Source organism: Gouania willdenowi, chromosome 13 (assembly GCF_900634775.1).
Source record: "Gouania willdenowi chromosome 13, fGouWil2.1, whole genome shotgun sequence".
NCBI classification, from domain to species: Eukaryota; Metazoa; Chordata; class Actinopteri; order Blenniiformes; family Gobiesocidae; genus Gouania; species Gouania willdenowi.
The window spans coordinates 40034117-40046268 of NC_041056.1; the positions used below are offsets into that span (position 1 = coordinate 40034117).

Here is a 12152-nt window from a genome sequence, read left to right on the forward strand (position 1 = left end):
TGACGTGCAGTAAGAAAAACAAGGAAAGTGTTGAAGGCACCACATGAAAACACATGGAGCCTGTACTATGAAGCTGGATAATACAGTAATATCCTGATATCTCTCCGTTAGCTTCAACTGACCAAATACTCTCCGTCACAGAGCAGCTGTACTACAAAGCAGGATATAAATACGTGCACGCTCTTGTGATGGGGGAGAGTGCAGCGTTAGACCAATCACAGAGAAGCTGTAGAGCAATTCTTTCAAAATTTGAAGAATTAAAATCAATAATTAAGACCAAAAACAACAGTTTCTGCGGTAAAAGCAGATAGAAAAGAACAATCAGAGGACATTTGTAGTATAGACTAAGTGTGACAGGTGCATCTCATTACACAGCAACACATTACGGCGGCTGAGGACGACGATGCCTGCTACGACCTGCACAGACGAGAAGACAATGGGAAAAAGTGCTGCTAAAATCAACCGCAGCCACATTTCAGTCAGACTGGTTTTGATTGGATTTCTCAGGCCTGTGCGTACTTGTGTGGATCCTGTTTTTACAAATGTGGCCTAAATTTTTTTAAATGTATTTATTAAGAATCCATATCTGTCAAAATGCATTATTTTTGCATCATATTCATTAAGGGGTCTATTCTCCCACTTAAGCGCTGTTTAGCACGCCTGCAGTTACACAATTCTCCGGTCTAGGCTCCTGACACGCCCACCATGCTTAAGTAAAGCCGCGTAGTCTGTGAATGAAGGCAGGCTGAAGGAACAGAACATGGAGTTTCCCAACGCTTGTAAATGTCATTGAAATCCGTGAAAATGATAAAGTTCACTTTTAATTTGAAACGACTTCGTTGATAAACAATGCAACAGGTTGATTTGATCAGATTATTGCAGTGTGACTGAGGATCGACCGCATTCTTCTGTCCAAGTTACAGTTAAAATCATCATCACTGTAAAGTGTGGCTGAGTCAGATGCTGCTTTAATACAGAGGGATGTTTCATTTAGTAGCTTTTTAGATCAGAAATGAGACCAATGTAGCAAAAATATGTCAAGAAAAAGTGAGGAAAATAGGTTAAAATTTGGCAAGTTTGGTGTATTTGGTGTAAAATGAGGAACAGGCTCTAAAACTAAAGTAGTCCCATTTTTAAAAGGCAATAAAACAAACATGATGCATAATAATGTGTTTTATTTGACACAGATCTACTAATAAGTACATGTCAAAGATTTTTGGCCACATTTGTAAAAACAGTGGAGAATCATTTTAAAACATGCACATTTTAAAAAGTTAAAAAAAGCAATGATCAGTGTCGTCTCAGTCACAGGTGCAGTTTGGAATCATTCAGTGATTAGTAGAAACTAAACACGTTGTAAAAATAGAATCATTGAAATAAATATGAGGTCCTTTTTGTTCCCGAGCTCGGTCGTATGTGATGATGTCATCGCAGCCCCAGCAGAATAAACAGTCTGTTTACCAACAGAGAGTTGACCACGCCCACAGCCGAGTACGTCACAAACTTATACGGCACTTCTATACGTTTCCTCCTCCTGGCGCCGTCGTCACTTCTCGGTACGTCGTACCAGGCGTACAGCGCCCGCAGGCTCAACGCTTTCACCACCTGTCGAGTGCCGACCAGTGCGGTCACGCCTACCAGGTAACGGGCCACGCCCCTCACTACAGCCTGCGTCGTCAGCGCAGGGAGAGGCACTGGTAACACTCCCAGAGGCGCGTCCACGTCTCCCAGCTGCTGGTTGGCCCAGTACCCCACAGAGCAGCCGGCACACACTCCCAGTATGGTGGTGGTGTCGCCCCGGGTGGTGCTGTAGTGGTCCAGCTCTGGGTAGGTGTAGCTGAGGAGCAGCAGGAGGGTCACTGCAGACACTGGAGACCAGGGACTGGTGAGCTGGAAGTGGTCAAAGGTGTCCCAGTAAGGATAGGTGATCAGCATGAGGAGGCCAGAGATCACAACCCCACAGAGCACATCCTGGAACAACATTTAACAAATATTAACGCTGTTAATAATAATATAATAATGATATTGGTCTGATACAAGAAAAATATAAAAATCTCTGATATATATTGTTTTATTGAAGCGATTTATTTATTCTTACTAAGGTTGTCCTGATCTGAAATACAATATACAATTCTATCGTCCTGCATCCAAAAACTCAGATATAATCAGTTTATTTCAAGTTTTGGATTTGAAAACAAGGGAACCAAGCAAGCTCCAGTATCTCTTATATTTTAATATAGATGAACAAAAAATCTAAAATAGCCACTTATCAACCACTTACTAAATACATAATGTGATGAGAATCTGATAGGTCGACCTTTATTAACATTGAAATGCTGTGAACTTTCCTACTAGGGCTGGTGATATGAACCAAAACTATTTTTTCTCCAAATGGTGATATGTGATATTAATCTAGATAATTTTATTTCAAATAAAGTCTGACCAGAAAAACAATTCTGGGTTAAATTTACTGATGCAAAATGCTACACAGACTCATTTATTAACAAACAGTTGCACAATATGTGCCACTTTTGGCTTTTTCACCTGTAAGGACAGCACGTGTGAGTGAGTTCTGTAGTGTGGCTTGTTTAGGGGAAAGTCTGGGTTAGAACATATATATATAGATATATATAGATATAGATATATGAATTATTATAGTTTTCTATATCGCCAAAATAGAAAACTTGATACATCTTGAATCTCGATATATCGCCCAGCCCTAATTCCTAAATTATAAAACAGCCTAAATAAAAACATAAATGTGTTTATGAAGCACATGTGTTTATTCAATATACTTACAGTTTATATACAAGTCAACAGATATTTACTGTTAATTTCACATTGTTTGTCTTTAAGTTAGACATTAACATTTTATTTTCAATAGATATTTTCTTATAATTTCTCCTGCTCACTCATATAGTTCTCTGATATTCACTAATGACTTATTAGACACATTTATTACAGACTTTACATTATTTAACACTTTTATAAAGCAGTTTATATTTGTGGAGCTTGTGATTGGCTGATTTTTAATGGTGACTTACGTGGTTCCTTCTGCTGTGGTAGACGTTATAATATCAGTTATTAATCTAACAGAACGTGTAACTGTGTCACATCCTGATGGTCTTTAGGAAAATAAACACATTTCACAAAGTATTTACACCAGTTCTTTGGTTTTTTCGTAGTAACATCTGAGTTGTTTCTGGGTTTGTTGCTGATGTCAGCACTAATCTCACGAGAACTGCCACTCAGGCCATTTCAGGTGGAAGTTCTCGTGAGGCTAGTGACGGCGTTCAGTTCAGTAAGGAACCTTTTATTTATTATTACATTAAAATATGGGATATTTACAGGAAAATACTAATGCGGGGAGATGGCGGGAAAGAGGGGTAAAATATGGGAGTTTCCCGTCCATAATGGGATACTTGACAGGTGTGGTCCATTCCATATTCCGCTCCAGCACTTCTATCCAGCCGTTTGTATTTAATTGTATTTATTGAGTGTGGTGGTCTGTTAGAGCCAGGAATGGAACAAGACCACAATGAATTAAACCATAAATGTTTTATAATGTAACAAGATGCTGAACCCTAAAACTTTTTAAACTTTAAAAAAAAAAAAAATATATATATATATATATATATATGTAAGAAGAAAAAAAAAGATGACCAAATGTCAAGGTTCTCCAAAAGGCTTTAATTATACGCACACACGCACCATTTTGCCTGTTCCATAATGTAATAACGACAGAAAAACGTTTTACATAATTTAACAGTTATTACATTTTGGGTTTTATTACTTTTTTTTTCTTTTTTTTTTAACAATTCGGGTCTTGTTACATTTTGGGCTCCAACATGGTCCAAAAAATATTTTTGTTTTAGATTCTGTACATTAGAACATTTGGTTCCATATCTGGCCAAAATATTTGGGTCTAAATTTTATACAAATGAATGAATATTTAGAGGAACTGCTCCATCCTGTCACAGAATGAGCCAAATTAAAAAGGAAAACTGGAAAATGTTTTTTGTTCTGCAAAAAGAAAATGTTACTGAGGAAGTTGATCGACCACTGGTGACAGAATCATTGATCGTAATCTGTTTGATTAAACACTTTGGTGGAATCTCTGAACCTTCCTTTTTCATAATGTTATATATGTATATATTATATAATATTTATATGTAATCAATCTCACGTGAGTAAACAGCGGTAAACAACATGTTCCTCACACATCAGACATTAATTAAGGAGACCTCCATAAACAACTGTACTTTTTATCTGTGGGGACTTTTCTACGGCATCGCATGTAGCAGTGTGTGTGTGTGTGTGTGTGTGTGTGTGTGTGTGTGTGTGTGTGTGTGTGTGTGTGTGTGTGTGAGTGAGTGTGTGTGTGCGTCGTCGTCATTGCAAATTTGCGAGTGGGGTGCGTTTGTTAACAGTGGCGGCGCAGCCCGGGAACAACCGATAGCAGAATGGTAAATGTTTTTTTGTTAGTGATTCTAAAGAATTGGTTCCCACACATAACCAGTTAATGCTGTACATCCCTAGTAATCAGTCCATCAACAGGTCACTTTGAGAAGCTTGTGAAACCTCTAAAACGTCTCCTTTTTCTTCCAAATCTCCTCCTAAATCATCTTCTGAACGTTAACACCTAATTATAGTTCTAATATTTATCTATTTGCTTTGTTGTGCTTTTCCTTCAACAATGTTATGTTAATTATTGAACTCCTACAGTCCTTTTATAGTCAAACACGTATGTAATTAAAAACCTGTCTTTTTGACTGTACACAGTCCAATGGCACCACTGGTAAATGTGACAGTGTGTAGTTAAATGTAGTGTACTACTGTATTTATGTAGAAATCAATATTTCCATCATTAAGTCAGACAGATGGAAGTTTCAGACACAGATGAATTATGAATCTAGTAATAAAGTAAATGTTTGATGTTGTGACCTAGATAAAAGAGTAGAGCACGTTCAACTCAGGACAATCTATGATGTAGCTCTACGTTCAATCATAGATGTAGTGAACATAACACAGAGGCTAAAACATGTGCAAAGGTTAGCGAGAAAAAACACACAAAAAAAATAACTTTTGAACTATAAACCGTAAAGTAACAGAATATCATTTAATTTAAGAGAAAAACTACATTCCAATACGAAATATAGCAAAATAAAAAATAAAACAAAGCAACAACATAAACCAGTTTAAAAAGCTTTTAAATCATATATCATTAGTAAGAAGAGTAACAGTTTAATTAAGGACAATATATAATATGTATAATACAGTAATAGACTATATTTCGGTTTACATGGTACGTTTGTATGGTTTATGGAAGGGGTCTGCAACCTGCGGCTCTGGAGCCTCATGTGGCCCTTTGACTCTTTAACAACGGCTCCCAATAGCTTTAAAAAAAATAATGAAATAAAAAAAATGTTATTTTCTTACAGAGACGTTTATTGATTAATGAGTTTGACACCAAATAAAATCACGATATAACAATTCGTTAAGCTAGAAATAAATCACATCTTACTTCACCTCCTGCAACATCTACACATCATAGGGATGGGAGATATGAGCTAAAACAATATTACAATAATAACGGGTATTTATCACGATACCGATAAAAATGAGCTTAAATAAAAACAATAAATAAATAAAACAATTCCCAACTTAAAGTGTAAACAGGTTCCTTACAAACACAAATAAATGTGAATACATCAACATTAGACACATTTAAAAAGGCTACAAAATCTGCTGACTATTTTATGGAATATATTAGAGCATGTGGGTCACTATTAGTGTTATTGTATGTAATTTATTTATTTCCTGACTTGAAAGAAAATTATTTTCAAAAGAAAAAAAGCACAAAATAGTGTTTTTACTGCTGATGAATCTTGTTTCATTTATCTGATAATGAGTTACATAAAGTTATGATTAATAAATAAATCTGATTTCCTATAAATAAACCAGATCAAGCTGATGATTTAATTATTCAGTATATTTATGTGTAATAATCTCAATAGTTACATTAGTCTAATGGGATCAGCTTTGTCTGTGAACACGTGAAATATCATTATAAATATTGCGTTTCACAATAGTGACATTATTATTGATGCTAACATTTATTTCACACAACGTGTGACATGTTTAGTTTTTATTCTTCCATACAAGTGTTAAATCTGACCATAAACATTCTCAACTGGTGGGTCGGGACCCAAAAGTGGGTCGCGGACCTCTACTGGGTGGGTCACGGACAGCTGGTCAAAAGTAAATAAATACTTAATATGCCTTTTATTTTGAAAGAAACCTTTCTTTTGACAGGCATGCCATGAAATGCATGTTGCACAGGAAAATATGTAGATTCATGTTTTAAAAAAAGATTATATATTTGTGTTCGTTACGGCTGGCGCCTTATTGTGTTTATTGTGTTGGTGGAGGAGTGAGAGCTCTTCCACAATTTAATATCTTTCCCAATGAGCAGGACAGCAGGGAGTGGCCATCACCAAGGATGCTGATTGGTTCTCCCCAGGGTGTGGCCCTACATAAGGACTGTCTACCCCAGAAGCTGGTGGAGAGCAGTAGTGGCTGTGTGACTCTCCCTTGCTTGCTGTCCACCAAGAGTGTATCTGGCTGTGGGAAGTGTGTGTGTGTGTGTGTGTGTGTGTGTGTGTGTGTGTGTGTGTGTGTGTGTGTGTGTGTGTGTGTGTGTGTGTGTGTGTGTGTGTGTGTGTGTGTGTGTGTGTGTGTGTGTGTGTGTGTGTGTATATTCAGTGTTCCTGGTTTAACCAGCGTTTTGAGTTTGAACTGCACCTGGAATTATTGTTTGTATTTTGTAAAGAAGCTGTAGGGCTGAGCTGCCATTTCATTTCCTGTTTTCTAGTGTTTTTGTGTACAGACTTATATACTGTAGGAGTTTATTTATTGTTTTGGCCTTGGTTCACCCTGACGTTTATGCTTCTGTTTTTGTGTTTAATTGTTTGGTAATAAATAACCTTTGCCTTATTCAAATCTGTGTTTTTTTTAAAATGTGTTTGTTCCGACCCTAGACAAGAGACATAACAGTGTTTTTTACAGCTTTTTTTGACAAACTAAATTTGGTTGGTCGAGTTCTAAAACAAAATGGGTCGCGATTCAATGACCGTGGCAAAATGTGGGTCCCAGGGTGACACCAGTTGAGAACCCCTGATTTAGATCACAAGGAACTGTTTTAAATGGTGAAAAATAGGTATAATATGTCATTTAACTGTAAAGAATATTCTACACTATATTGTCTTCATTGAGATGGTATTTTTTTGCCTCCAAAAAGACTTGAATCCAGGTGAGATGAGGTAAAATGGTTGCTTTGAGAGTAAACGTTGCAGACGCTGGTTTACACTAGTTCAGTTTTCAGCCACAGTTTGAAAAAATAAAATAAAATAATGAGAATTATTAAAACTTGCATCAAAGCATTTCTGAAACTGGATCTAATTATTTGGCACTGGATGAATCTACAAACATCCACAGGCTCCTGGTTTTCTATTGTGTTGTCCACTGTGTAAACTATTGTTTAAAGGCAACATTTGCTTTTGTTGCATATTTTTAAATGTTTTGGAACCGTGTCATTTTGACCATGAGTGCCACTTTTTCGGCCTGTGTGCGTTCACCGACGGCTGCATCAATGCAATCAAGATAAACTAAAAAAATAAATAAAATGCTTCAGATGGTTTTCCCTACAAACAGATGACGACCAAGCATTAGGAGAGGTGGACATGGTTCACATGGGGACTGGATGTGCTTTGGTAAGTTTGAACCACTAATGGTCCAAGTAAAAACAGATTGATGAGTAAACATGTCTACATAATGCATGACTGGTCTGTGTGGTCTGATCTAAAGATGAGACGCTTCAGTTCAAAGTGGTGACGGAGGCCATGTGACCTCAGTCTGATGTTAATGGATGAGTGGAGCAGAGGTTGGCCAATGAGGGAGAACCCAACAGAACATCTACTTTAGTTTGAAGAGCTGAAGATGATGATGATGATGATGATGGTTCTAATAGAATGTTGTGCATCAATAAGTCGATAAGTGAAGAGTAGTAAAGACTGTGGTCTGGACTGATTAAATGTGTTATAAAAGCACCTGCATTACTAAACTCAGGGGTCGGCAACCTTTACATTAAAAGAGACATTTTAGCCCCGCCCACTTAACAGACTGGCCAGCTGAGAGACTTAGTCTGCGTTCCAATACACACACTTGTGCCCCTCGGTTGCTCGCCACCGCTGAAAGGTGCGAGTGTGTAGGGTGTCCCAATCGTACAGTGTGCTTTAGCTCCGCCCACTATGCACCCTTCATGTGCACCTGTGCAAAGCGTGCATGCTAGCAGACATCGATGGCAAACAAACTCTCACATTAAACCGTGTTGGGAGCTTCTCATGGTGTCACTGGTTTAGACTGGTCTAGACACAAAATGCCAGAGCTGAACTTTCCACCCTTAGTAATAATTAATCCGATCACTAATGAATGTTTGTGACTAGATAAGCAGGTATGGATGATGAATGGATGAGGGTAAATCTCACCAGTACTGAGTGCATCCCAGTGTAGAGACGACTCAGACACACCAAGGACGACAGAGTCACAGCCATCAGCAGACCCACCTCCACCTGGATCTGAGACACAAACACAGGGTTGGGGTCAATTCTAATTCTAATCACATAATTGGTAATTAATTACATTATGATGTAATTATGGCCCAAGCAGCAAAAGTAATGCACCTTGTTTTTATTATGTTCTTATAGAGGAAATGATCACACTAGTTTAGGGCCTAAACTAGGGCTGGGATAAACGATTATTTCTAAACAATTAATCTCGCGATTTTTTTTAATGCATTGATTAATCTAACGACTCATTTTTCCAGTTTGATTCGACTTGATTTGATTATCTCCCCATTCATTGACTAAAAGTAATTTATACATGTTGATTTACATATTTAAAAAAAAAACACATTAATTTCTTAACAGTGCAATATACGTTTATTGCTCTTCAACTCAAAATTCCAAAATAAAGTTCAAGTAAGAATATAAAAGTACAAAATATGCATTCAGAGGTAGCGTTCAATAAAAAATAAAAGGTAGTGAGAGTCAGAAGCCTGTCATGGTGTCCTTCAACCAACACAATTTAACATTTACTGTATGTTAAAAACACACAGGCCGATCTTACTGAAAATCATTTTATTCTTCATTCACATTAAAATAACAACTTAAAGTCATACACTCTGACACTCACATTTTTCTTAATCTCAAAATTCCAAAGGCTAATAAAAAAAAGTGCTTTTCCAACAAAAAATAAGAGAGAAAGTGGAAAATGAACAAAGAAATATGGGGTTTTATAATGTTCACTTTTAGTTAAATAATGATACTGTAAATGATCTTGATTAGAACATGGTCCCACACTAGGGTGAGATGACATGAAATGATAAAAACTATAGAAATAAATCTATTCAGGAGCCACTAAATACTGTTTAATTCCACTTATTTTAAAATGTGTGTTATCACACTCACTCATTCCATCATTATGATCTATATTAAAGTTTGGGAACCACTGGTGTAGAGCAACTTCTCACCATGACTCAGCTTTTTTTTGTTCTTATTTTAATGGTGAGAGTCATTTGATGATATTCACTCGGTTGTAAGGAGAATGTGTTTTTTTATGCATGGCTCGGTATGTGTGTGTGTGTGTGTGTGTGTGTGTGCGCGCTGCTGCTGCTGCTGATGTCACGGCGGGTGTTTCCTCCTTGTCCCGTCAGCGCGTTGCCATCCGGTCACACTCGGGATAAAGGACGAGGGTTACGGGGAACAGCTACCTTCGGCGAACGAGTGCGTACCTTCGCTGCCTTGCACTTTTGAAATGTGAAGGAGCTACTAGCATTGTAGTTATTCTCCAGCACCGCTATCTTTGTTTTGGTCACACGACGCATCGGCACCCACATTTTGCGTCGGCGCGTTGTCCCGGCCCTAGCCTAAACACATTCTAGAACTCATCAAATTTTTTGCCAGTCCTAATGTCCGTACACATTTTCATATTTTGGGGGAATTGCACGTGAATGGAAAAAAATGACTCAATAGCGCCCCCCCTTGAAACTTGTATTGGCTCACAGCTTGGACTGATGACATCACTGTGGAACTTCTACGAAATCATCATCCATCCACCTTCTCTGTTTCTGATGGTTCTGTGTGTGTGTGTTGTCACCGTCCTTCATTGTCTGGGCCTTTTCTCTGCTTTACCTTTTCCTCCTTTGATTTCAGTGAAAAGACGCCTCGTATATTAATCCCTCCTCCTCCTCCTCCTGCTCCTCCTCCTCCTCCTCCTCCTCCTGCTCCTCCTCCTCCTCCTCCTCCTCCTCTCTTTTTGTAGCTGGAAGTCTATTCAGTGGTAGTTCATGATGAGAGGCTTCTTCATGAATGTCCACAAAGGATGCTGGGGACAGGAGGTGGTGGTGGTGTGGGGGGGGGGGGGGTCACTCTGTGATTGACTGTTATGACCTTTGACCCTCCTTGAGAACAGGCAAAGTCGCCCCAGGGATTTTGGAGCTATTCATGAGTCTGTGTGTCACTGCTCTACTGTACTTCAACCAGGGTTGGGGTCAATTATATTTTTCAATTACAATTACGTGTTCAATTATCCAGGTTTAATTACAATTACATTTTGGTTTCGATAACCGGCATAATTATTTTCCCCCTGAAAGCAGGAGTGGGACAAAAATTCAGCCCTGGCATTGTCTGTGCAGTCCACTACATTATCAGTGACACCATGTTTTATGTGCTGTTATTAAGTCAGTGATTCTCAACATGTGGCTCTTTATGTCTTCATTTTAGTTTTTATTCCACCAGAAAACCTTAAAAACTTTTTAACCCCTGTTTATCTTTTCATAATTATCTTTTTTCAGACTAACTTCCTTTTGGAAATAAATGTTCCTTTTTTCCAATTTTTTCTTTTTGACACTTTTGTCCAATAAATAGCACTTCTTTTTCCTTTTTTCCATACATTTAGCCTCTTTTTGTTTCACTTTGTCACTATTGTTTGCTACGTTTTGCATATTAAAGCAACCTGGTTTCCTCTTTATTTGCTCATTTTCTGCCACTCTTGACTGCTTTTGGCCCATTTTTGTCACTTTTCACTCTTTCCTTGCCACATTTTTGTCACTTTTGGACCATTGTTGGCCACCTGTTACCATGTCTGCCTCCACTCACTCGTCAAAAAAAAAAAAAAAAAAAGACGTAGCGGACCGGCCCACTTCGGGTTGACGGCCCACTGGGATGATGCCTGGTATGCCAGATGGCCAGTCCACCCCTTACATTTACGTTCTCAATTACTAAAGTTCAATTACAATTACTTTTATTCATATAGAAATGTGATGATTGTATTTGCATTTTAGTGCATTGGTTATAATATTTAACGTAAAAGCCCAACAAGGGACAAGAGGTGGAATTTAGCAATAGCTATAAACCCTTTGTACAAAACATCAGTTACATTCACAGTATTTTTACTAAAATTGTATCGTTCTTATAAAAAAAAACTTCTATTATATCTTAACTCTAACCCACTAACCCTAACCCTTACCACCCTTACTGACAGGTAGGGGTAAAACTTAATTTTAATGTTTGTTACCTCCATACGTTTAAGCCACAGAACTGTTTTGCATTTAATTAAAGGAGTATAGGGCAGGATGTATAAATCAGACTCCATAGTGACACCACAGTGGTTAGTGTAACTGCAGCCATCAGCCAAGCTGTTTATCACTGGGGCACAGCTGATGAGATACTGTAACTACAGGATGGATATCCGACCGAACCCTGACGGCACCGGAAGAGTCGGGTTCGGACAGATATTTAGAACTGGTGTTCGTGTTGGGTCTCACAGTGTTGTTTGCGCTGCAGCGTTCTTCATTTCCTGCTGCAGCTTTAACTGTAACAGTGAGAACAGGATCCCAGTGGAGGAAGGATGGAGCAGAGGACAATTATAAAGGAATACAATATTCCTTTTTCTGCACAATAACATGGATTATGTAAATAGATCCAATGAGTCTCTTGCGTGCACTGCGCCCCTGTTTGTGTTTCACTTTCGCTTGTTACTGTGCACTGATCTGATGATGACATTAGCAGTTGTTTGTTAATAAAAATGGTATT

At 38.1% G+C, this 12152-nt stretch overlaps 1 protein-coding gene across 2 annotated transcripts in view; it reads right to left on the reverse strand.

Annotated features, from left to right (window-relative positions):
* Positions 1-1190: 1190 nt before the first annotated feature.
* Positions 1191-12152, reverse strand: part of sgpp2 (sphingosine-1-phosphate phosphatase 2) — a 36661-nt gene continuing 25699 nt past the window's right edge. For both annotated transcript variants that reach the window (XM_028463900.1, XM_028463899.1), the window contains 2 exons: positions 8547-8636; positions 1191-1971 (listed from right to left, as the gene is read on the reverse strand). In XM_028463900.1, coding sequence (XP_028319701.1) covers positions 1426-1971; positions 8547-8636 — 636 coding nt within the window. In that variant the 3' untranslated portion in view covers positions 1191-1425. The remainder of the gene's footprint in view (positions 1972-8546; positions 8637-12152) is intronic.